The 26,865-nt window shown below is 49.0% G+C and overlaps 2 protein-coding genes across 5 annotated transcripts in view; both read right to left on the reverse strand.

The window, feature by feature from the left end:
* TDRD12 (tudor domain containing 12) overlaps positions 1-13,007 on the reverse strand; it is a 69,297-nt gene extending 56,290 nt beyond the window's left edge. For 2 of the 4 annotated variants that reach the window (XM_041744095.1, XM_041744093.1), the window contains exons 1-3: positions 12,024-12,145; positions 5,112-5,270; positions 2,840-2,976 (exon numbers count right to left, since the gene is read on the reverse strand). In XM_041744095.1, the coding sequence (XP_041600029.1) occupies positions 2,840-2,976; positions 5,112-5,270; positions 12,024-12,143 (416 nt within the window). In that variant the 5' untranslated portion in view covers positions 12,144-12,145. Of the gene's footprint in view, positions 1-2,839; positions 2,977-5,111; positions 5,271-12,023; positions 12,148-12,759 lie in introns of those variants that run through there. The other 2 variants (XM_041744096.1, XM_041744094.1) reach the window with 2 other exon arrangements.
* Positions 13,008-18,963: 5,956 nt separating this feature from the next.
* On the reverse strand, positions 18,964-24,675 carry NUDT19 (nudix hydrolase 19). The gene is made up of 3 exons (XM_041745686.1): positions 23,830-24,675; positions 21,128-21,335; positions 18,964-20,122 (listed from the first exon to the last, which is right to left on the reverse strand). Exons 1-3 carry the CDS (start codon positions 24,553-24,555, stop codon positions 19,917-19,919), a joined length of 1,140 nt encoding a protein of 379 aa, XP_041601620.1. The 5' UTR covers positions 24,556-24,675; the 3' UTR covers positions 18,964-19,916.
* Between the last annotated feature and the right edge of the window lie 2,190 nt (positions 24,676-26,865).

A 26,865-nucleotide genomic window follows, 5' to 3' on the forward strand; every position in this document is an offset into this window, starting at 1 on the left:
TTTTTTTTTTAATAATAAATTTATTTTTATTGGTGTTCAATTTGCCAACATACAGAATAACACCCAGTGCTCATCCCGTCAAGTGCCCCCTTCAGTGCCCGTCACCCATTCCCCCCCACCCCCCGCCCTCCTCCCCTTCCACCACCCCTAGTTCGTTTCCCAGAGTTAGGAGTCTTTATGTTCTGTCTCCCTTTCTGATATTTCCCACCCATTTCTTCTCCCTTCCCTTCTATTCCCTTTCACTATTATTTATATTCCCCAAATGAATGAGAACATATAATGTCAATGTTACCCAGGGCAATTTACACGTTTAATGCAATCCCTATCAAAATACCATGGACTTTCTTCAGAGAGTTAGAACAAATTATTTTAAGATTTGTGTGGAATCAGAAAAGACCCCGAATAGCCAGGGGAATTTTAAAAAAGAAAACCATAGCTGGGGGCATCACAATGCCAGATTTCAGGTTGTACTACAAAGCTGTGGTCAAGACAGTGTGGTACTGGCACAAAAACAGACACATAGATCAATGGAATAGAATAGAGAACCCAGAAGTGGACCCTGAACTTAATGGTCATCTAATATTCGATAAAGGAGGAAAGACTATCTACTGGAAGAAAGTCAGTCTCTTCAATAGATGGTGCTGGGAACATTGGACAGCCACATGCAGAAGAATGAAACTGGACCACTCTCTTGCACCAGACACAAAGATAAACTCAAAATGGATGAGAGATCTAAATGTGAGACAAGAGTCCATCAAAATCCTAGAGGAGAACACAGGCAACACCCTTTTTGAACTCGGCCACAGTAACTTCTTGCAAGATACATCCACGAAGGCAAGAGAAACAAAAGCAAAAATGAACTATTGGGACTTCATCAAGAGAAGAAGCTTTTGCACAGTAAAGGACACAGTCAACAAAACTCAAAGACAACCTACGGAATGGGAGAAGATATTTGCAAATGACGTATCAGATAAAGGGCTAGTATCCAAGATCTAGAAAGAACTTATTAAACTCAGCAGCAAAGAAACAAACAATCCAATCATGAAATGGGCAAAAGACATGAACAGAAATTTCACAGAGGAAGACATAGACATGGCCAACACGCACATGAGAACATGCTCCGCATCACTTGCCATCAGGGAAATACAAATCAAAACCACAATGAGATCCCACCTCACACCAGTGAGAATGGGGAAAATTAACAAGGCAGGAAACCACAAATGTTGGAGAGGATGTGGAGAAAGGGGAAGCCCCTTGCACTGTTGGTGGGAATGTGAGCTGGTGCAGCCACTCTGGAGAACTGTGTGGAGGTTCCTCAAAGAGTTAGAAATAGACCTGCCCTACGACCCAGCCATTGCCCTGCTGGGGATTTACCCCAAAGATACAGATGCAGGGAAACGCCGGGACACCTGTACCCCGATGTTTCTAGCAGCAATGTCCACAATAGCCAAACTGTGGAAGGAGCCTCGGTGTCCATCGAAAGATGATGGATAGAGAAGCTGTGGTCTGTGTATACAATGGAATATTCCTCAGCCATTAGAAAAGACAAATACCCACCATTTGCTTCAACGTGGATGGAACTGGAGGGTATTATGCTGAGTGAAATGAGTCAATCGGAGAAGGACAAACATTATATGTTCTCATTCATTTGGGGAATATAAACTTTCAATCTTAATACACAACCTGAATCACAGTTTTTATAAATGAGCGGCTGTTGGCTGTGTTTTTTGAGCATATGTTTTTATAATTAGTATTCACCAATTCTGCACAAAAGAGGGGCTGAGATTTGATAGATACGTTGCTCGGCACCTTTATTTCCTTTCTTCAGGCCGACGGACCACTTGGACACACCGTTTTGACAGAAGCAGTCCTGGATGCCCCGTACGGGCAGCCTCACGGCCTCGTCTCCACCGTTCAGAAAACGGTGGCCGTCCTACCTGCCCCTCGAGGCCTCCCTGCACACTAGTTAATCACGGGCTTCTCTTGCCTCAAACTCCAAATACTAAAAATCTTTCCAAACAAACACAACCTTTACTTTTGTAACAATTACGGTTATAAAGGTGCAGAATCACAAGCTAGAATAGGCCTCTACCTTTTTTTTCTTAAATATCTGCAAATTCCCAATGTCTGAGAAGCCTTTCTGCCATGAAATTCTTTACTCTTTTTTTTTTTTGAAATTCTTTACTCTTAATGCAACTCAGGTCTGTCCGGTATCGCTCTTTTGGAAGGAGGGGCCTCACGTTAACTATTAAATTGATAACCACTTACGCTAGGATGGGAAAGTAGGAAAAAATTGACCACAAACACAAAGGCTGACTCGTGGCCAGTGTTTTGTGATCAACTGTTAAAGGGTGGTCCTGGAGCCGAGGAGGGCTCCTCCTGAACCGTCTCCCACCTTCTGGAGCTGCGGGTCACACCCTCAGGAGTGCCCCAAGGGTGCTCCACTCCCCGCCACCTGAGGCTGCACCCACACACACCCCTCCTGGGGGGATGAGACGACTTTCCGCCTCCAGTGGCATCTTCCCCGCAGCTGAGCCTCTGGCAGGACCCACTGCATCCCAGGAATGCGCTGAGAGGGGAGCCCGGGTGGGGGTGAGCACCTGGCCCGTCCAGGCAGGAAGGTGGAGGGAGGGCCCAGCTGGAGGGCCGAGTCCTCCCTGTGAGCACCTGCTCCCACACCGGCTGCACGGAGAGCCGCAATCTGCAAGCCTTCCCCACGGGAAACTAAAAACATTCCAGTTCCACGACCTCTATCCTCTCACTGTGTAAACGGACACTCTCCTTTAAAACTGACCGTCGTCTCCGTAAAGGGCCTACGGCAAAAGCAGCCCGTACGTACTTTTTAGATTTCACCGGGATGTACTTGGCAAAATCCACGAGGAAACACTCCGCCAGGTAATGGTCTGCCGAAGACACGATCGACTTGATAACGGCCCTGCACCAGCACTTCAGCTCCTGACAGTACACCACGCAGACCTACAACGAAGAACCCTCAGCGGTAAGACCTCCGGGCGCAGGGAGCACCAAGAGGCACCCCCAAAGCATCTCAGCCCACACTGCGCCTCCGGGAAGAGGAAGGCGTGGCAGGAGGCCGGGCTGCCCACGCTGCCCACTGCTGGGCGGCGAACGGGGCACGGGAACCCCAAGGCCCACCAGTGGCTCCCCCACTATGGTCGGTCTGACTCCTTAACTAAGGACAAGTTTTTGAAAGTAAAAGAAGGAAAACGTGTTGCTTTGCCTTCTTCAAGCAGAAAACGCAGCTTAGAAACAATGGGACGCCTGCGTGGCTGGGCGGCTGAGCCTCTGCCTTCGGCTCAGGCCCTGATCCTGGAGACCCGGGATCAAGTCCTGCGTCGGGCTCCCTGCGAGGAACCCGCTTCTCCCTCTGCCTGTGTCTCTGCCTCTCTGTGTCTGTGATGAATAAATAAATAAAATCTTAAAAAGAAAAGAAAAGAAAGAAACAATCGCCAAGCAGGTTGCCAGACCCCTGCGAACCCGTGCCCCAGGCTCGGCCCCCCGAGTCCCACAGCAGGGCTGTTACTGCAGCCGGTGGGTCTGCTGTCGCAGCTGAGCCCCAGCTCGGGGACGACGTGGCTGCCCGCCGCGTCCCAGGTGCTGCACCCAGTCTCCAGCAACCGCCGCTCCGCGACTCAAGAAACGAGCGCCCGCCCGCGGCCCCGCTCCAGGGACGCTGCCCTGCAGGAGGGACAGCCGCCTGGGTCCTGAGGTCCCGGCGGACGGCCAGGCCACAGGACTCGACTGCGACCCCGGCAGGCAAGCCAGACGCTGCCCGCAGGCTCGAGAGGGCCCCCGGGGAGAGAGCTGCGTCCGGCAGGAGGAGGTGAGCCGGCTGCGCTCCAGGCCCGAAGCCGGACACGTGCAGCTGCCGTTTCGCAGCGGGTGGGCTCCTGGGGGCCGCACAGAATCGCAAAGTCCAGCACTCGAGAGAAATCGTGCCAAAGGAGGGAGGGTGTCTCTGTTTAACGCTTAAGTCAAAGCAACCTGTAGGAATGGTGCAAACAGGTAATAAGTAGTTCACGCAGCCAGCCAGCCTTGAACTGGAGGCTTATGGGGCTTCCACCAACCCAACGTGGGGTCATTTAAGTATCAAGAACAACGATTACAGTGCACGGATATATTAAAAGCCATGAGTTCAACGCAGTACTTTAAAAATGAAGAGGAAGAGGGACGCCTGGGTGGCTCAGCGGTTGAGCATCTGCCTTTGGCTCAGGGCGTGATCCTGGGGTCCTGGGATCAAGTCCTACCTGCATCAGGTTCCCCACAGGGAGCCTGCTTCTCCCTCTACCTGTGTCTCTGCGTCTCTCTGTGTCTCTCTCATGAATAAACAAAATATTTATTAAAAAATGAAGAGGAAGAGAGAAAAACAACACAGACCCCTGGACACCCGTGTAGACAGCTGGGCACGAACCTCTATGTCAGTAAGGGAAACACTCAAGCAATGCTTCTACCTTTCCAGTATGAGCCATACTGCACCAGCGAAGCCTTTTTGCTGCTCATGACTTTGGCCAACAAGTTAATGGTATGGAAAAGAATAAGAAATGTTATTAATGATGATTTTCTTAAAAGGGGGACCGAATTCAAGTAATTTCTCATTTTTCTCATAGCTTAAAAATTATAAACCTCTTTTCAGTAGAAAAACTCAAACTCTTCTGAAAAGTGACTGATGGGCAGAGAGAATCAGACAATGGGCTCGCGAGCAAAGGTTGCAAGAAAGGAAGAAAGGGCGATGATGCGAGAAGGAAAATAAACAAGCATGAGTTGGCCAAAGTCTCAGGCAGCACAAGGGAGGTACTGGCCCTAGCCCGAAAACCCTCAAGCCCTCTTGGCTGAGGCCCCCACACCTGTGATAGCTCTAGAATAACCCTCTGGTTCCCAGCCCGGATGCTTGAACTTGGAGGACACTCCATCTCCTGCTGCCCCCCATGAATCTTGTATATTGTATAACCTCTGCTTCCCAAAACCAGCCTGAACCTCGCACAAGGCAATGCTTATAAATAATTAAAATACTATACAAGCTTTTATTGCCAGAAGAGTGTGCATTTTAAGTAGCGGTGAAAGACACAGTGCTTAAAGTACATTCAGATACATACCTGCCCTTCTTCCAACATTAACGGTTTTATTTCTATATCTTGGCACATGCTATTATAGAAGTCATTCATGGCACTATTCAGTTTTTGATAATCAACTTCATGATCTAAAAAGGGACTACATCCTTTTATAATAACCCAGAAGCATCCTGGATCTTCAATCTGTAAAATTTTTAAAAGACAAAACAATGCATGGTTTAAAAGCAGAACCATAAAATAATAAACCTTAGAGACATGGATAACTGTTACTAACTTAAGTGATTTAACAAATTCTAGATGAGTACCTCTGTCCTAAATAGACCGAAGGTAAAAGATAAAATACCTCTGATATAGACCAAATCATCACACTGTACACCTTAAACTCGTAAGTTTAATGCCAATTACATTTCAGTTAAGCTGGAAAAAAGGTAAAAGATGCAAAGATAAAATTCTAAAACTTGTAAAAAATTAAAAAAAATAACACATAACCAACAACATGTCAGTAAATTTTAATTATGTGCTGTGACTTAAAAAGCAGACCTCAATGCCCTCCATATCTTGTATTTTTTAAATATCCGTAACAGGTGCCTGGGTGGCTCAGGGGGTTAAGCATCTGCCTTCAGCTCAGGTCATGATCCTGAGGTCCTGGGATCGAGTCCTGCTCATCAGGGAACCTGCTTCTCTCCCTCTGTCTGCCACTGCCCCTGTTTGTGCTCTTTTGCAAATTAATTAAATATTCATAACAAAATACAAAAGCAAGGTTCCATTTTTGCAATATGCTATGTCTTTTGTAAGAAAGAGAAGGAAATATGAATACACATATATTCTGTTCATATTAAAGAAAATGACGGCAGATAAACCAAAACAAACACAAGTCATTGCCAACAGGAAGCCAGGAATAGAAGGGACGAGGATGAAAGACTTCTTTGAATGCACCTTGTAGATCAGTGTCATTAGAAACCAAGATTTTCATTGTTAGAAGACACAGATGTAAAATAAAAAGTTAAATTTGACTTGAAAGCATCAATAGGAATTCGTGACTTTCCAAGTGTATTTATTTCCTAACTCTGCCTACTGAAAGGGCCTAAAAGCAATGACATCCCAAGACTTGGGATCCTAGGTACCTGGTGGCAGGGATACAGGTGTTCACTTTAGTATTCTTCCTAAATATTCGAGTATTTTTTAATAATAAATAGCTGGAAAAAAAGGAATAGCGGGCCATGCTGATTCCAGGTCACAGAGTCCTTTTCCTCTGCAGGGACTCACCCACCTGCAAGGAACTATGATAAACAGAGAAAAAAATACAAAACAACTATGAAGGCACTGAAGAGAACCGCAGGGACTGGACGCTTTGCCAGGAGTATACTCCTCCCGGTAGAGGAGGAAGGGCTGTAACTCCACCAGAAAGCCACAGTGTGTGTGACTTGAGGAACCAGAGAAGGGAGTCTGGGGGCTACAAAAGCAGCTTTAAGTTTAGGGGAGAAGTTCTGAAAGAGCCGCGATGGGGAGAGCCAAGTCCCTGGCAAGCCTGCATGGCACAGGGGAGGCCCCAGCAGCCTGGGGCAAAGTAATCACCAGGAGGTGGACAGAAACACTACAGAGTGTTAGTGCTGCCCGTGAGAAGTGCCACCTCTCTCCCAGCACGTCCCGTCCCCACCCCTCTGCACCCTGGCCCCTCTAAGATGCCTGCGTGGGGAGGCTCACGGCTGCCGGGAGCTGCCCGTCCTGGCCAGCTCCTGACCGACCCTCAGCCTCCCTTCCTGTGAGCACCTCCTCACAAAGGCTTACAGGTGCCAATCCTCCCCGTCCCTTTGAGTCAGGTGTGCATCTCCCAGTACCCAGGAGTAAGTCTCAAGGACCTGCCAGCCTTGGCTGGGACCTGTAACCACCAGGGAGGCAGCCACTTCCTTGGCTAGCAGAGCCCCTCCTTTCCTCTTCCTCAGTCTCCCCTCAAAATGCTCAGCCACCTCTGTCCTGCCCCAGCTCCCGCCCCTAACTGCCTGCAGCTAAGCCTTTCACTGGTGTCTGCCTTTGTTGGTCTCTGGCACCATCACTGGGAAAGAGTTTGCAGCAGGAATCCTGCCAAGTTAAGGAGGCTCAGCCAGCAGCGAGGGCTCTCCGCGGAAACCCGACGTGCCAAGCCTGAGAATTCAAGACCATGCTGCTGGGCAAAGAAGATGTGCTCTACCCCCAAGGGCAAAAGCCAAGGGGGGCTTGAAGAGTATGAACTGGGCCTCCTGGAGGGTGGTCAGAGCGAGTGACTTAGGTACAAGTCAACACTCTTGACCATACCTGCAACATCCAGAGTGGCAGTTACTAGACACATAAAGAGATGAAAATGGGATATGTGGCCAACGACCAAAGCAGCCAGTACAAGGGAACCCCAGGCTGCCCAGAAGTTGACATGAACAGGCAAGGACTTCAGAGCAACCGTTAGAAATACATTGGAACAACTTAAGGATAAGACAGTTATAGTGAGTGAGTTCATTACTTAAGAGGAGAATTAAAAAAAAAAAAAAAAACTTTAGAAAATTCCAGAACTACAAAAGTAAAACATACAAAACAAAATTTTACTAGTGGCGTGCTCACTACTCCTATTCAACATCATACTGGAGGCCCTAGTGGGTATCACAAGATAAGGAAAAGGTCAGCAAGACTAGAAATGAAGAAAGAAAAGTGTCTCTATCCACAGTTATCTCAATGGAAAACCCTAAGGAATCTATCAAAAATATATTAGAACTAGTAAGCGGCTCTAACAAGGTTCTCGCGTACAAAGTCATATATTCAACTGCACATCTATATTTAGCAATGAAAACTGGAAATTTAAATTTAAAAAATAGTACCTTTTTCAACAGCAGTAAAAAACAGGCTTACTCAGGACTGAATCCAACAAAACATATGCAAGATTTGTGTGTGTTCACAGGTACACAAACTGATCAAATAGATCAAGGAAGACCTTTATGCCAATATACTGTGTTCATGGATTGTTGAGATGTTAATTTTCCCCACAATGATCTACAAACGCAACTCAATTCCAGCAGGAATTGAGAAATCAATGAACTCACTGTGAAATTCTCATTGGAAAGGCAAGGAACTAGAATGGCTCAAATAATTCTGAAAAAGAACAACACAGTTGGAAGACTGAACAGTGTGATACTGGAGAAAGCACAGACACATAAACCAACAGCACAGAAACAGACCCACACATACATCGTCAACTGATTCTCAAAGGCACAAAAGCAATTCGGTGGAGAAAGGGTAGTTTTTTTAACAAATGGTACTGGAACAATTAGTTATCCATATGCACAAAAATGAGCTTTGATCCATTCTTCGCACCAGCTACAAAAATTAACTCAAATGGGGGCTCCAGGGCGGCTCAGTCAATTAAGTGTCTGACTTTGGTTCAGGTCATGATCCTGGGTACTGGGATGGAGCCCCGTGTCAGGCTCCCTGCTCAGCCAGGAGTCTGCTTCTCCTTCTCCTTGTGCTGCTCCCCTCTGCTCATGCTCTCTCAAATAAATAAAATCTCTTTTTTAAATTTATTTATGATAGTCACACACACACACACACACACACACACACACACACACAGGCAGAGACACAGGCAGAGGGAGAAGCAGGCTCCATGCACCGGGAGCCTGACATGGGATTCGATCCCGGGACTCCAAGATCGCGCCCCGGGCCAAAGGCAGGCGCCAAACCGCTGCGCCACCCAGGGATCCCACGTTTCCATTTTTACAACATCCTGGAAAAGGCAAAACTAATAGGGTAAAGACCAATGGTTGCACAGGACGTAGAGTGCGGCAAAGAAAGGGCCATGAAGGAACACAAGGTCACGGAGGGGTGATGGAACTGCTCTCTGCTTGGACTATGGTGGTGGCTACAGGACTGTACGCATCTTTCAAAATGTCACAGAATTCTACATGAAAAAGAATTTTACCATATGTAAATCATACCTCAATTTAAAAACTAGTTTATGAGTTAAAAAAAAAGAAGGGTCCCTGGAGGGGGGACTCACTCAGTTAAGCATCAGACTCTTGGTTTTGGCTCAGGTCATGACGTCAGGGGGGTGAGATCAAGTCCCACCACAGGCTCTGCTCTCAGAGCGGGGAGTCTGCTTGAGATGCTCTACCTCTGCCCTTCTCCACACTCACCAGTGCACCTGCTCTCTCTAAAATAAATACAATCTTAAAAAAAAAAAGATGTGAAGCAAACATGGCAAAATGTCAAAAGATTGGACAAGGCTAAGTGGCGGATGTCCAGGTGTTTGTGATTGTATCTTTTATACTTCTTTGTATGTCTAGAATAATTCCTAATAAAAAGCTACATTTTAAATTATTTTTAATCACAAGGAATGATTTTTTAAAGGGCTGCTTGTCCTCTGATGGGATATCGCTCATGCAGTATTTTTACTAAAAATGCCTGACCTAAACATAAACATGAAGAAACAGACAAATCCGAATTGAGTGATATTTTGCTAAGCGACTTCCCTTGTCCTTCATAAATTTCAGTGACACAAAAAAGCCAGGAAACTGACCTAAATTAAAGGAGACCAAGAGGCCATGAAAACTAAACACAATGTACAATTTTTTTACTGGATCCTGGAGCAGAGAAACTCTAGAATATATTATTGGGACAACTAGAGAAATTTGAACATAAACCATGTGTCATGGTATCGGATCAATGTTAAATTTCTCAAGTGGGATAATTACAGAATGATGATGTTAGGTCTTTTTTCTCAGGAAATACATGTGTAAGGACCTAGGGTTCTCAACTAATTCTCAAATGGTTCAGCAAAAAAGCAAATAATTCTCTATATATCTATTTATAAAGAAATATGCAAACCAACAAATTGTTAATAATTTGGGTAGAGAACATATGGTTCTTCTCAATATGGTTTTTGTAACTTGTTTTTATATTTGAAAATCTTCAAAATATCAAGTTGGAGAAAAATGCTTAAACAAATTTTTAAGGCATCACAGATCCTTTGAAGTTGCCAGAATTTATCTTTTTTTTTCTTTAAAAAAAAACCCAGCCTGTAAAGCCTCAGAACTGTAGGCCGGGTTCAGTTTTACCAGCTGGGAACACATGCTTTCCTGGGAGGGGTGGGCTCACTAGGGTACGGTGCCACCCCAGCTCTGACACTGGCTGCTTCCAGCCAAGTCTAGAAAGCAACACTGCCCACATTGTAAACACCAGCCTTACACATTTTTTCCCCCTTGTGTGTCTGTTGTATTTCCATTGGAAAAATATCATCTATATCAAATTTTGGTCCACTTTCTTCTCCTTTACCCCTAATATCCAAACTCAAATACTTAAATTTTATTCAAGCAAAAGCAGAATCATTTATCTGGCAAGAGAACTAAGTATTTCACATCATTAATAGGGTTTAATTGAATTAGACGTGTTCTTTATTATTCCTCAGGAATGATTGATCTACCTTTTCTATGTTGTTTCCTACATTATTTGTTATTTCCTTTTACTTTCACTTCCCTGAGTAATTACGTTGTGAGCGTCTCATTCCCCATATTCGGTAATATGTGCGTCCAAGTGTGATTTATAGCATCATCTAATTTTTAATTCCTGTTCAATTCCCCTTAGTGTATGGTATTTCCATAATAACTCCAGATATTTTAGTCGAACACATTTGCCAAGGTCGATTGTAAAAATTAAGATGTTAATTTTTAAAATGCCGTGACAATTCCAAACCCAACAGTAAGCCTTGGCCACGTATAGTCATGTTGACAGGAGAGGTCCTTGGACTTTCAATCTCAACGCGGCCTCCTTTGGTAGGAAAACCACTCCTGAGATGCTGTTTGTGGATTCCATGGACAGCACTGAATTCGTTCATGTGAGTCAGAGAACAGCTGTTTTACCACAGCCTGCAGCTTTCAGAATTTCACCCGTGTCACCCGTGTTTGCTTAGCTCCTGCCACCCCTCCTGGCACAAGCTGTCCACTTGAAGGGTCCACGCCTCGCTGTCCAGAAAGGTAGTTGGCTGGAACACAGCTTGACTGTTAGACCAAAGGCCCTGGGGCTTTTCCAGTCCGATCACCTTTCTTATCAGATGCCACGGCTAATCCTTTTCTCCTGCAGCCCTGCTGGGAGAACAAGCCCACGTACACCATCCCCCCCCCTCCCGTCTCACTGCACTCCCCACCGTGGCATGTTGCTGCACTGCTTTAATACATATTTTTAATCAACACCTTTTTCTTCACTAGACTCACCCTAACAGCCTTGCAATGCTAGTTATGTTTTTATTTCTAAAATCTCTTACAACAAATATAAACTGTTAACTTTTAAAAATTTAAAAATAATTTCTAATGATGCGAACTACTCCCATATTGCACAGAAACTCTGCTGGGGGTGAACAGGTAAGAACTGGAGGTGTGGGCAGACCAGAGCTGACAGGGTACAGGGTAGAGAAAAGTATCCAAGACAGGGGTCGCTTCCCCAGTCTGAGGCAGGGAGAAAGCAACACCCCCTCCCCCTTGCCAAAAATTCTGTCCCAGGGGATTTTGCACGTGGTAGGATCCGTGACCCCAGAAGAGCCCTGTCTTTCCAAAGGAGAAACTGGAGATGCCTATTTAGGACTGGCGATGGAGAGGGGCCTGCTAATTGGATCTGAAACCCCTAAAAGTCTTGGAATGAATCCTCTTTGAGAATCAGATGCTTCAAATGTTCGTGATCTCTCCTCATATAAATCACCTACCTAAGCCCTAAAACAAGAGAGAGAAAGTTGATGGTTTTTCAAAATCCCATCATTTGCTACGTTCCTCTCCTCTGCCCAAAGAAGCATGATTCAAAAAAAAAAAAAAAAAAGTCTGGATTTCCTTTTCCAAGGGACTGAAAGCCAGCCCTTTTCTCTGGTATCTAAACTCCTCCCTCCAAGTCACCTTGTGAACACAGTATGCCTCAGTGTCCCCCCCATCTCACCTGAGATGCAGGTAAGTCTCCACCGTCTTCCCTGAGACACGAAACTGCAGCTGCGGGCGGGTCCCACCTCCCTCCACCCGGCCGGGACCGAGCATCACCGGAGCCCCAGGGGCCGGGCATCACCGGAGCGGGGCGGGGGGGGGGGGGGTTGGGTACCGAGCATCACCGGAGCCCCAGGGGCCGGGCATCACCGGAGCGGGGCGGGGGGGGGGGGTTGGGTACCGAGCATCACCGGAGCGGGGGCCGAGCATCACCGGAGCCCCGGGAGCGGAGCCCGGGGGACCCGAGCATCACCGGAGCGGGGCGGGGGGGCGGGGGTTGGGTACCGAGCATCACCGGAGCGGGGGCGCGGGCGCGGGCGCAGGCGCGGGGAGGGGCCCCCAGAGGCCGGGGGCGGCCGGGCCGGGCGCGCGTGGAGCGGTGGTTGCGCCGCGGCCGAGGTGCGCGCGCCGGGGAGGAGCCGTCGGGCGGCCCCCAAGTCCCGGGCCGGGGAGCGGGGGGGCACCGGGGGAGTTTCGGGGCCCGGGGCCACGAGTGCCTTTGCAGCCCGTGTCCCTGGCCATACGCGGGCGCGCCGGGGCGGAAGGGCGCGTCGAGGATGCGCAGGCGGGGCGGGGCGGGGCGGGGCGCACGCGGCAGCCCACCCGCGGGCCGGGGGCCGGGAGCCGGGGGCCGGGAGCGGGGAGCCCGGGGCGGCCCCTGCGCGGGGACGGGGCGGGGCGGGGCGCTCGCTCACCTTCAGCACCAGCACCTCGAGCATCTTCCCGCGCCCCCGCCGGGCCTCCGGGCCGCCGCTCCCTCGAAGGCCGGGTGCCGGCCGATCCCGCCGTCGGGGCCCCGGGCTCGGCCACCGCGCGCGCCTCGAGCCTTCCAGAAGGCCCCGCCAACGGCCCGGGCAACCGCCGGCCTCCCTGCGCAGGGGCGGGGCGGGGCGGGGCGCGCGCGGCGGGGCGGGGCCCGGGTCACGTGGCCCCCCGCCCCCCCGCGGGCTCCCCCCGCCCCGCCCCCCGCCCCACCTGGAGGCCCCAGGGGTCAGGAAGCCGCGCGCAGGCCGCCAATGCAGAGCTGGGGACACCCCCTCCCCGCCCCCCCACCTCCTGCTTCGGCCCCAGATTTCCTCCCACCTGGCCCTTAGGTGGCAGGGGCCCCCCCCCCCCCCCGGCTGTCACTGGCCACCCGGGTCACCAGACTGCAGCCCCCCTGGACGGGGGCTCTAACCCGCGCGTGTTGATGCTGTTGGGGCACCCAGGAGTTCTCTGAATTTGGAACACCTGGACGCCTCAGTTTTTCTCACCTAAAAAAAAAAAAAAATGAGACCATTAGATGGGGTCACTCTATGTGAAATAAAGGGCACCCGAGAAGCACTCAGGGAGGGGTGGCTGTCATTACTATCTCAGGAATCTCTCTCTGACACTTGAACAAGCCAACAAATAAGAGAAATGACGAGTCCTTAAAAAATCAAAGGAAGCACAGCTAGAGTCAGATCATTAAAAGTCAGGCTTACTGGTTTTATAGGTGAATTCCTCAATATCTTGATTGTGGGGGAAAAAAAAAAAAGTAAGCCCATGTCCAAAGGCATTAATTTGCTAGTCAGGGGAGCCAACGAGATGGCAAAAAAAATGGCACCAGTTTTAAGAGAGTACGACGCTTGTGGGGCTAGGTTTTTGGGAAACGATGCTCACAAAAGCGTCCAGCTTTACAAGTCTGTTATAGATCTCACAAGGTCAGGTGACATCATTGGCTCCAGGTCTCAGGCAGGAGAGCTGGAGAGAAGAGTGTGGACTTCCAGTCCTGAGGGAGACACAGCTGCCAAGCATGCGTACACCTGTTGCTGACCTGGGCTAACCAGGCTTCTCCCCCAGTGGAGGCACCTGGCAGGACCAACTCACCTGAAAGAGATGCGAAAGGACCAGATCTTATTTAAACAGGAGGTGCCAGGAGTTCCCAAGCCCCAGAGAGCGTGCGGAGTACAGCTATCTCCCAGGTCAGCTGGGGTCAACACGTTTTTTTTTTCTTTTGACTAGAACCCATGCTACAATGTGATGTTTCCCAAACTTTTTCACAACACAACTCAAGGAAAATGGAAGCGTCTCTACATCATGCTGGGGTGAAGAGTCAGGACTGCTGCAGCGGGAGCTCCCTGCCCTTTGAGGCTGAAGGGGATCAGTATCTGTACCTGTAACCTGTTTCCCCAACACACCCACCCACTAGCTAGTGGGGAGCCTTGTTTTGGACATCACCCCAAAATAAAAAAGTCATGGGTATGTGATGTACAGCATGGTGATGATAGTTAATACTATTGTATTATGTATTTGAAAATTGTTAAGAGTAGATCTTAAAAGGTCTCATCAACAGAAATCAATCTTTTTTGTGGCTATGTATGGGGACAGAGGTCAGCTAGACTTATTGTAGTGATCATTTCAAGATCTATACAGATATCGAATCATCGTGTTGTACACCTAAAAGTGATGCAATATATTGATTATACCTCAATAATAAATTTTAAAAAAATACTCCACAAGGGCGTCTGGCTGGCTTAGTTGGCGAAGCATGTGATCCTTGATCTCAGGGTTGGGGGTTCCAGCCCCACATTGTGTGTACAGATGGCTTAAAAATAAAATCTTTTAGAAAATTACTTCATGATATAAGATGAAAAGATTATTCCCAGTGTGTTTTCATAAGGACTTAACCTGCATAAGTTAAGCCCCAATATTAAAACCGGAGAAAGATAACACAAAGAGTTATATAGACTAATTTCACATGTCAACATAGGTGCTGAAATCTCAAATGAAAAGCCACCAAGTAAAACCCAGGATTAAAAAAAAAAATTAAGCCGTGGCCAAATAGGCTATAAGGCTTATAGGGGTGCATTTAATACTGGTCAGCAACAAATATGGCTCGGTATACCCTGTTATAGTGTGACACATACATAGAAGCCTGGTTTTGTGGACAATCTTCTCTTTTTCTTTTTTTTTTTTAAAGGTAGTTTTTTTTAAAACTTTTATTTATTTATGATAGTCACACAGAGAGAGAGAGAGAGAGAGGGAGGCAGAGACACAGGCAGAGGGAGAAGCAGGCTCCATGCACCGGGAGCCTGACGTGGGATTCGATCCCGGGTCTCCAGGATCACACCCTGGGCCAAAGGCAGGCGCCAAACCGCTGCGCCACCCAGGGATCCCCATCTTCGCTTTTTCTTCCTGAAAATCTGTGCATTCTTTATCTTTGAAATTCAAAATATCATCCAGCTATTGGACCATTTTTGTTAATTCTCCTTTGACAGCAACAGGATCTTTTTATCTGAAAGATCAACATTTTTCTTCAGCTCCAGGAAACTTTATTCTCTTCTCTAAACAATGTTCATCTTCTCTTTGTCCTAGAATTTTCTTTTATAGATATAAATGATCCACATGTTGGATGCTCATCCTCACCTGTTTTCCTGGGGCAGTAGTAACGGAGAGACTCCAGAACAAAAATAGTTCAGAGATCCAGGTTTGTTTCAAGGTGACAGTATGTGCAAAGATCCCGAGGTGGGAAAGGACTTTGAGTAATCAAGGAACAGAAAGAAGAACCTTCTGATGGGAGTGTAGGAGAAGAGTGTATGAGGTCAGAGAAAAAAGCCACTGAAGGGTTTTAATGAAGGCAGTGACAGGACATGGATCACATTTTTATACCGAGAGCACTTTTCCAGTTCAATAGGAGAGAACACGTCATGAGCTTGAGAATGGAGATGGAGAGACTAGTTCTCACATTTGTTACAGGGCTGCTCGAGTTGGCGAGGTGAGCTATAGCTGAGGCGATGGCAGCGCAGAGGACAAGATGGGATAGTCCAGGTGACTGTGGGCAACAGAATCAACGGGACTTGCTAGTCACCTGGGTGTACAAATCAAGGAAAAGGAGGAATCAAGAATGACTAATATTTTTTAGCTTAAATCACTGGTAGATTTCTGATATAGGGGAGACTGTGCTTAAAAGGGACAATTATAGGTTAGGAAACAAGCTTAACTGTTTTACCAAAGAGACCCCAAAATATAGTGACTTATATATATTTGATTATAGGATTTATGGGGCTCCCTGGGTAGCTCAGCGGTTAGGTGTTTGCCTTTGGCTCAGGGTGTGACCCCGGGGTCCCAGGATCCAGACCTGCATGGGGGTCCCTGCATGGAGCCTGCTTCTCCCTCTGCCTGGGTCTCGGCCTCAATCTCTGGGTCTCTTGTGAATAAATAAATACAAGCTTAAAAAAAAAGATTGTATGATTTTATTTATTTATTCACGAGAGACCCAGAGAGAGAGAGAGAGGCACAGGCACAGGCAGAGAGAGAAGCAGGCTCCATGCAGGGAGCCCGACGTGGGACTCGATCCTGGGACTCCAGGATCAGGCCCTGAGCCAAAGGCAGACGCCTAACTGCGGAGTCACCCAGGTGCCCCAAGTGGCTTATATTTTCTTTCACGGAACAAGCAAGAGGTGAGCAGTCCAAGTCTGGCAGGCAGTTCTGTCCTAACATCTGGCTTTGGTCTCTGGGTCCCAGGGAGCTGCTCCAGTTGTCAGAATTTTCAGCCAGTGAGAAGGAAAAAGAGAAAGTGGAGGGCAAGCAGTTCCCTTTATAAAGGATGTGACCTGGAAGTTGCTTCCGTCAGCCAAGGATACAAGAGGGTCTGGGAACAGGTACTGAGGGGGTTCTAGATTGGTTACAAGTTAGGAGAGAACGAGTAGCTGAAGAGAAGCAAGGAGGAGCGGAAAATCGCCAAATGTTGCGGAGAGGTTCAAAGCTAAAGAGAGGTTTGAGAAGGGACGGTCAGAAAAAAAAAAAAAAAAAAAAAAAAGAGAAGGGACGGCCAGGAACAACGTATGCCCAAATAGGAGTTATCCCACAGGAGAGAAGTCTCCTTACACCTGAGCCCTTTGTGTCTCCCTACTATTGGGCACTCTCATTTTTAGGAACAAACAGCTGTAAAAAAAAAAAAGGAACAAACAGCTGTGAGGACAAGACATGTTAACCTGGAATGCTGATGCCTGCCCAGTTATGGATTCTCAGGGAAGTCATTCAAAGGAATCAGCAAAAGAAGGTAATGGAAATGCATATGGACTTCGTATTTATTCCTGAGTTTGTGACTTCAGTTGCAGAAGGCTGTTTAGTATTGTAGAAAAAGAGTTCCTGGCTGAGTCCTGGATGAGATGGCATGGAGCAGGGATGCCAGTGGGGGCAGGAAGGGGTCTAGGAGTAGGGACACGTGGTCAGCTTCCTCCTTCTGCATCTGAGGCCTACGTGCCTCACATACAGGAGGTATTGGTACCAGAAGAGCATACGGTAAATGCCACAAACACTCGCCAGCTAGGCTCTAAAACAACACTCCATCAGCTCATGACGACGGCCCTGTAATTTTGTGTTGGGGCATTTTTTTTAAAGATTTTTTAAAAATATTTTATTTATTTATTCATGAGAGAGAGAGGCAGAGACACAGGCAGAGGAAGAAGCAGCCTCCATGCAGGGAGCCCGACGCAGGACTCGATCTCGGGACTCCAGGATCACGCCCTGGGCCAAAGGCAGGCGCTGAACCGCTGAGCCACCCAGGGACTCCCCAATGTGTTGAGGCATTTGGATATCACGACAGGTAGGCAGTTACGTGAGTCTCTCAGAAAGAATTCTTGGAAGGAGGCAAAGTTCCATTCACATGAAAAAGACAACAAAAACACATCTTTCCGAACAAAACGAAGTCACATTACTTTGTCACATCTCCTAAGATCACCCCGAGCCGTGTAACTCCAGCAGAAAGGGTGCAGGACTAGGAGAGTTGGGAGTCTTGTGAGCCTCTCCCAGCCACGTGAGCGAGCCTGGAACACCCTCCTGCCGACACGTGGCCGATCCCACTACTGTATCCGCCCACTGTGGGGAGGACACAAGAGGGGCGTTTGCAGGTCAACTGCCCAGTGTCACCTGCAGGGAGGACTGGCCGTGGAGGACTGGCGTGCGCTGCGGTAGCTGACTCCGCTCTGCCTCTTCTCGGTGAATACAGCATTAGTCCACCCAGTGCTTGGCTGTGCTGTGGTTTCCTTGGCGGCTCTGACACCAAGACGCAGGGGGTAGAATTGTTTACATGTCTGCTTTGGGCAATAGGTAAAGCAGATGTCACTTGCTTGACAAAGGATCCGGTTCCTCTCCTGGGTACGGCACTAGCCGCTGGGCTAATCTGTTTCTCGGTTTCCTACCTGGCAAGTATTGGTGTTCAGGGACTTCTCTTCCAGCTGTGACATTCTATTTTCTGTGAGATTGAAAGAATATTATGCCCAAGGCTGGACATCAGTGAGGAGAACTTTTTATTTTTTTAAAGATTTTATTTATTTATTCATGAGAGACACAGAGAGAGGCAGAGACACAGGCAGAGGGAGAAGCAGGCTCCATGCAGGGAGCCCGACGTGGGACTCGATCCCGGGTCTCCAGGATCACACCCCGAGCCGAAGGTGGTGCTAAACCGCTGAGCTACCGAGGCTGCCGCAGTGAGAACTTCTGTAGATCCAGAAGCCAGAGGGAATGCTAACAGTATATGGTTCTCAAAATTTAGACATCGGAACCATTCACTGCAGAAAACAGATTTTACTTTAGATCCAGAGTTTCCCAACCTTGGCCAGGTAATTGTTGTGGACAGCTGTCCTAGGATATTAAGCCGCACCCTGGCCTCCCCTAACTAGATGGTAGAAGCATCTTGTTCTCAGCTGTGACAACCAAAAATGTTTCCAGACACTGTTCACAGTCTCTTGAGCGGCCAAAGTGCCCTGGGTGAACCACTCATCTAGATGTATTCCTCTAGCCAAGGTTAAGTAATCCACATATTCCTTATTCATCAGTACCTCCATTTTATAGGTAGGAAAACAAAGACATTTCATGAAACATAAAATCCACTGTATGATGCATAACCTAGTCAAGGATCTGAAACAGAACTGATGTCTTAGCCACTTCCCATCTTTAATAATCAATAAACAGTATTGCTCTTAAGAGAACGTGAAGAAAATTATCCATATTAAAAGCACGGAAAATAAACATCATTAATAAAAACCATCGAATGACTAGATTTTACTTCTCTCTAATCTCTTTGTATTCATTAGCTACTGCTCCAGAGTTAAAATAATTACTTTTTTTTTTTTAAGATTTTATTTGTTTATTTGAGAGGGAGAGAGTGAGTGAGTGAGAGAGAGAGCATACAAGCCGGGGGAAAGGCAGAGGGAGAAGCAGACTCCCCACGGAGCAGGGAGCCCGACATGAGGCTCGAGCCCGGGACCCTGGGATCATGAGCTGAGCCGAAAGGAGATGCTTAACGGACAGAGTCACCCAGGCGCCCCTAATTATGGCTTTTATTAATGGCTTCATGTTTCCCACTGGGTAAACCTAGTAACTAAGGCCATTTGGTAATAACCAGAATTGTCTGTTAAATCATCAAGCTAAAGGCAGAACAAGAAAATAATGACACTGTTGCCTGAAGGGTTGTCTCCGTCTACTCCTGTTGACCCTCATTAGACATGCTTTGACGAATTCCAGCACATCTAAGGAAGGCATGGATCCATCTCGTAAGCACATCACGGAAAGTGCGAAAATACCAGACAATGGCAGTAGAACATCTTACTTAAACCGCTGATAATAAAACAACACAGAAGTAGGAACCGTTCTGCAACGTCTTCTCCTCATTCTGGGAACAAGATTGTTAATGCTTTATTGACACTGGATGTTACCAGAAGGTAACAGAAAGGCGAAATAAGCAAAGAAGTGCTACAGTAGACTTGAAATGTGAAAGTCTGTACTGTAGCTTCCAGGCAGGTCCTTAGGTTCCAAGCAAGTCTGGTCACCCCTCAGTATTCGGTAGGACAGCTTCAAACAGGCAACTAAGCGAGTACAAATAAGTACTCTACAAACGGCTCTTACTTACTATGTAGGTCTTAGGATAAATATGTTTATGCTTTGACTGGATAGTCACGTGGATGTTAAACACATGGTGGCTGTATAACACTAGTCGGTGAAGCGTCTTGCTTTCCTTCATGATGTCTTCAATCTTTTTTCCAGAGGACATAACATTTTCTAAATATTCTGAATCTTCTGAGTACAATTCATCTCCTGAAATATAGTTATTTTGATTCCACACTGTTATTTTACAAGATATTCCAAAACGTTAGCCACATATACATTGGTATTTATTTATTTTCCTCTATGTCGTGTTTGGAGCTGAGATAGGCATTAAGTAACTCTAATTTTATGAGCTTACCTAAATTTCTTTCTTGTGTTTTTAATACCTACTTCCCCCGCCTCCCCAGTCACCAGGCAAGAATTTTCTTTGGGCACATAAATATTTATGACTGGTATTTTTTTCATCACAAACTATCCCTTCTACACTAGCTCATGACTTGCTTTATCCTAGTCAATATTAATATTGGCCGTGATATCCATGTATTTTTGGGTTTCTATGTGGGCTGTTCTAAGGATTTTAAGGTTAAATTACAGAAATTAACACTTACACGTCAAAACTGCTAAACCATCCCACTGTAGGATGAGGAACAAATATCATCGCTGTTCTGAGAACTGAGCCAAGTAGCTGGGAGACAGGTCACAAAGTTCTATTCTAAACTGCCATAAAACCCCTGCCTGGCACGTGCCCAACAATCGACTACCAACAAACTCCCTAATTCAAATAAACTGACAATTTCTCATAATTCAAATTCTTAATAGAGTGTACTCGAAAACAGATGTTCTCAACTTCATAGTTTGCTCTCACCATTCAAAATTAAAAAGTAAAAAACAAACAAAAAAACAAAACAAAAAAAAAACAACAAAAAAACGAAACTAAAATGTAAAAAAGTAAGATAATATATAAGAAAAAACTTTGTCAATGTCTAGGAAACATTTAAATAAACGTATATGCACATGTGTAAAGTGAGTTATTCAGAACTTCTGGCTATAATAAACACTATGGATATCTTACAGACTTTGACCTTACTTAATAAACTGCTGCATTGTGTAAAGCAGACGGTAATTTGTGTCTGTGTTATGCAATACTGCCATACAGCCCCGTGCATTAAATATGACCACTAAATATGAAAAAGCACTGATGCTTCACTGACTTACCTGGTAAAAGCTGGACCATTGCGTTGGCAGTTAAAAACGTGATTGGCATCCATTTTTCTATTCCTTCCGATGTACCGTCCAAGCAAAATTTGTGCAAGTCAGAGAGAGAGGTAAAGTTAGCGAGTCTTCTTATTTCATAGAATTGTGGAGGTGCCAGCCAAATTTCTTTTTTCGTGAAACTCTCAGTTGCCTCTGATGGAGATGACCACTGTGGAAGATAAAGGTCAGGGTTCCTAAGGCTTATTCCAAACGCAATCAAAGATTGGAAATCATTGGAGTGCTACCCAAATCGAACGAAGTTGTATAATTAATTCATTAATGTGCTTGATTCCTCTGAGACAACGTGAAAAAATTTGATAACAAACCTTCCTCCTCCTCAAGAGGTTTGTTAATGAAAAAGATCTGAAGTGAAAAATACACAGGATAGTACAGCAGACTAGATGCTACATATGACACAGAGCTGAAAATGTAGCAATAGAATCTATTCAAAATAATGCACAGAGAGAAAAATATTTGAAGAAAAAATGAAAAAGGTATCAGTGACATTATCAAGTGGTCCAATGTAAATGTGTAATTGGAATCCCAGGAAATAGAGGAAGGTGAAAAATATCTGAAGGAACAAATAAGACAAAAAAGAAAACCGTGCACAATAGTGATCAAATTGATGAACACCAATGATTAAGAGGAAATATTTAGAGGAGCCACACACACCAAAACAAAACAAAACAAACCAAAACAAAAAGAACCCCATATTGTGTACAGAGAAACAAATAGTTAAAAGCAGACTTCTCATTATAAATTACACCAATTAGAATATACCAAAGCAACATCTTTAAGTAGTGACTATCATTCTGCACCCGGCCAAAAATACTTAAAAAAAAAAAAAAAAGGCAAAATAAAGTATTTTTCAGATAAACACAATTTACAAGATTCACTGTCAGAAGATCTGAAATGTGGGCAGCCCCGGTGGCTCAGCGGTTTAGCGCCGCCTTCAGCCCAGGGCCTGATCCTGGAAACCTGGGATAGAGTCCCACGTTGGGCTCCCTGCAAGGAGCCTGCTTCTCCCTCTGACTGTGTGTGTGTATCTCTCTCTCTGGGTCTCTCATGAATAAATCATTAAAGTCTTTTTAAAAAAATGCATGAAGGAAAACTTGACAGAACTAAAAGAGAAAAAGATATCCACAATGACTCATTAGAAATGTCCCTATTCCTGGGGCGCCTGGCTTGCTTGGCCAGTAGAGCTTGCAACTCTTGATCTCAGAGTTGTGAATACAAGCCCCATGTTGAGTGTAGAGATTACTTAAAAAAAGAAAATATCTGGGCAGTCCGGGTGGCTCAGCAGTTTAGCACCGCCTTTGGCCCAGAACGTGATCTTGGAGACCCGTGTTCGAGTCCCACATTGGGCTCCCTGCATGGAGCCTGCTTCTCCTTCTGCCTGTGTCTCTGCCTCTCCTTCTCTCTTGGTCTCTCTTATGAATAAATAAATAAAAAATATAAAAAGACTTTTTTTCTAGCCTTCCTATCAGTATCCAATAGAACAAGGAAACCGTACCGAAGAACTGAAAGGCGCCACCAACGAATTTAACCAAATTGATGTTTTTGCAAGCACCGCACCCGGCACAGCGTTATTCTTTTTTAGGTGCAAAGGGAACATTTACCACGACGGAATCCTACTTGTGGCCACAAAACAAATCTCAATACGTTTAGGGCCTCAATCACAGTAAAGTACGTTGTCCTGAGGCATAACTAGACTGCGTGGACATGACACGAGGCAACCGCAGGCGAAGTGCTTAGGAAGGAGCCTGGCAGCTGAGCAGCTTCGTGCAGCTCCAGGGAGCTCCCCCCTGGGGGTGGGGGTGGGGAGCACAGGGCCTCCGGGTCTCCGAAGCAGCTGGGGAAAGCAGGGAGCCCTCCAGCCAGGTGCTGGCTTGGCCTGCGGGGCTGCACAGCTCGGCTGCCATGCCCACACTGCAGCTACACCCATGGGGATTCGGTTCAGTTTTCGACCTCACAACTTGAGGATGCTGCAGAAAGCCTTATGCATTCGGTGGAAAGGTCACCTCTGGTTTCTGACCCGCCCCCGCACCCCCCTCCCAGCTGGCTACTCACTACCTAAGGAGCGCTGCGCGGGCAAGCTCCCCATCCGGCGGGAGGCCAGCAAGGTGCACGCTGCCCCGGGACCCCCGCAGCTCAGATCAGGCGGGAGGTCAGCAAGGTGCACGCTGCCCCGGGACCCCCGCAGCTCAGATCAGGCGGGAGGTCAGCAAGGTGCACGCTGCCCCGGCCCCGCTGCAGCTCAGATCAGGCGGGGGTCAGCAAGGTGCACGCTGCCCCGGGACCCCCGCAGCTCAGATCAGGCGGGAGTCAGCAAGGTGCACGCTGCTCCGGGACCCCCGCAGCTCAGATCAGGCGGGAGGTCAGCAAGGTGCACGCTGCCCCGGGACCCCGCAGCTCAGATCAGGCGGGAGGTCAGCAGGGTGCACCTGCCCTGGCCCCGCTGCAGCTCAGATCAGGCGGGAGGTCAGCAAGGTGCACGCTGCCCCGGGACCCCGCAGCTCAGATCAGGCGGGGGGTCAGCAGGGTGCACCTGCCCCGGCCCCGCTGCAGCTCAGATCAGGCGGGGGTCAGCAGGGTGCACCTGCCCGGCGCCCGCCGCTCGCCGCTCACTGCATCCCCGCTCACTGCATCCCCGCGCGCCCCACCTGGCAGCGCACCACCTCGCTCCCGTCCGGCCGCACCGGCGGCGGCTCGCTCAGGCAGCACAGGAAGAAGGACGTGTCGAAGCGGCGGCCGCCGGGGCGCGTGAAGGGCGTGAGCCAGCCGCCCCAGTCGTGCAGCGCCCAGATGTCGGGCGCGCAGTCGAGCTGCTCGCACAGGCTCAGGAAGAGGCGCGGGTCGCGGCGCACGCGCTCGCGCCAGGCGTCCAGCCCCGGGGGCGGCGGCAGGGCCCGGGCCGGCTCGGGCGCGGCGGGCCGGGCGCCGCGGGGCCGCAGCAGCAGCACGCCCGCCTCCTCGAACGCCTCGCGGACGGCGCACACGCGGGCGGCCACGTCATCGGGCAGCGCCGCGGGGGCCGCGTCATCGGGCTGCGCCGCGGCGGCCCCGTCGGTGTCGGGCAGGCCCGGGAACGGGCGCGGCGGCGGGCGCGCGGGGCGCAGGCCGAAGCGCGGCGGGCCGTGGAGCGGCGCGAACAGGCGCAGCCAGTCGGCCGAGCGGTCGGCCGCGTCCTGCACGCCGCCCGGGAAGACGTGCGCGCCGGGCAGGAAGCCCTGGTCCTGGCAGCGCTGCAGCAGCAGCAGGCGGAAGCCGCCGGCGGGCAGCGGGGGCAGCGGGGGCGCGGCGGGGCTCGGGCGCGCCCAGCCGGCCGCCAGCACCACCGTGGCCGCCCGCCGCCAGCCGCCGGGCCTGGGCCGCAGGGAGCCGCTCATGGCGCGCGGCGGGAGCTCGTCCGGGGCGCGCAGACCCAGGCTCGGGGCGTGGCGCGCGCGCGGCACCAAGGCCCGGGGGGAGGGGCGAAGCGGCGCCGCCCCCGCGGGGCGTTGGTGGGGCCGGGCCCGGGACTCCGCGGGGATCCCCGCCGCCCGCCCCGCGAGCTCCTCGTCCGCGCCCCGGACGCTGGGACCCAGGGCGGCCGCGGGGCGGGGCGGGGCGGGGCGGGGCCTCGGGGTCCGGGGCGTGACCTCGCGGTCCGGGGGGCTCCGGGCGGGGCCTCGGGGTCCTGCGATCCCGGCATGACCTCGGCGTCCCGGGGCGTGGCCTCGCGGTCCTGCGGTCTCAGGGCGTGACCTTGGGGTCCCGGGGCGTGACCTCGCGGTCCGGGGGGCTCCGGGCGGGGCCTCGGGGTCCGGGGATCGAGTCCCGACGTGGGGAGCCCGCGTCTCCTCTGCCTGTCTCTGCCCCTCCCTCTCCTCTGCCTGTCTCTGCCCCTCCCTGTCTGTCTCTCATGAATAGTCTTTAAAAAAAAAACGGGGGGGGGGGCGGCGCAGCCCGGGTGGCTCAGCGGTTTAGCGCCGCCTTTGGCCCAGGGCGTGATCCTGGAGACCCGGGATCGAGTCCCACGTCGGGCTCCTGCATGGAGCCTGCTTCTCCCTCTGCCTGTGTCTCTGCCTCTCCCTCTCTCAAAAATAAAATCTTTTTTTAAAAAAATGCTTAGGGGTGTACGTGGCCTGCATGGTAAAAACGCAGTGCAGCTTGGCCCCCAGGCCTGGTGACACCTACACCACCAAACGACCAAGAACTAAGACTTAATCCCTCGGACGGCGGGTGAACACGGAAGTATGTTCTCTCTAGCAGAGAAGGTCCAAAGCGTAGGTCTCCAAGCTTTGCGGGCTCACCTGACCCCACCCCTGAGGGCCTGATGGATGAGCCCCACCCACATTAGGAGTTCCCCCACTGCTAGGCCTGAATGCGAACGGTCCTGGGGTTCCTGCCCCTCGGGGTAATCCGTCTTGTGTTCTGGGCACCTTTTATCGCCAGGGCACCTGGGACCACCTTAAGCATCTTAGATCATTTGATGATTTCCACCTTGATGGGAGATGTTAAACCCAGACCTAGAGATGGGAATTTTCCTCCACTTTGCTTTCTTAGTGGCTGGAATACGCTCACGTCCCAGAGAAAGCCTGCTTGTCCTCTCTTTTACAACTCCTCAGTTGCCAGCAGCTCCTCCCACAAATGCTATTATGACATTTGTTGTGCTTTTGGATGAAATCTAGACTGTTGGTGGGCCTCACTGAAGAGCAGTCCTTTTAACGTCTGTTATTTCCTGGGGGAGAATCCACAGGTGGCACTGCCAGCTTTTTTTTTTTTTTTTTTTTTTAGCATTGTTTTCTAAAGGTGCAAATCCCAGTATTGGCTGTATCCCAGAAACAAACAAACAAAAACGGGGCCACATACCGAGAAAAGCGCACATACGGAGGCCAAGAGGGGAACGTATATCCAGTGAGAGGGTTTCCTGGCTCTCCTCTACCTTGAGTCTGCAGAATCCACGGGAACCCCTTTCTGAACTGCTGCCTAAATGCAGTTGGCTCTCTGCTCGGAGAACATCATTTCAGAATCTGTTGCAGAGTCTGGAGTGGCACCCTGGAGCATGTATTTTCACAGTCCCCGACTCCCCGGGTGATTCTGGCGCCGTGAGCCATGGGAAGCTGTGGAAGGTGGTGAAATGATTGAGTTCATGTCCTTAAAGGTAACCCTAACAGTGGCACGGCGACTCGATTGGATGGCGCTGGACTGGAGACTCCCGGACTGTGCTAGGCAAGAACTGATGAAGGCCTAAACTAAGAGAGTGGCCATGGAGAGAGGATGACATGGGAGAAAGGAATGATGTACAGAGTATTTAGGAGGTAGACTTGATGTAATGTGGCAATTGGCTCAATACGCAGAGCAAGGGACAGGAAGGAGTTAAGTTCTAGCTTGGGAGATTCAGGGAATAGTTATGCAATCCTAGAAGTTGTAATAATAATGATATTAAGCATGTGCTGTGTGTGAGGCATCAGGAACTCTGTAAGTATTAGCTGTATAATCCTCACAAAGCCTTACAAGGTGGAAATAGTTACGCCCTTTTACAGAAGAGAAACTATTCAGGGAGGGGTTAAGTCTCTTAAAATGGGATACACTAGTCTCTTCACTGTGGAATGACACCATCGTTCTGTAGCTAAAAATGTTTATTTTGATATCAGCTAGTTTTCCCAAAGGCTGGTCACCCCTGAGTGAGGTGACCAGGTGCTAGAGGGTGTAGC

Source organism: Vulpes lagopus, chromosome 2 (genome assembly GCF_018345385.1).
Source record: "Vulpes lagopus strain Blue_001 chromosome 2, ASM1834538v1, whole genome shotgun sequence".
NCBI lineage: Eukaryota > Metazoa > Chordata > Mammalia > Carnivora > Canidae > Vulpes > Vulpes lagopus.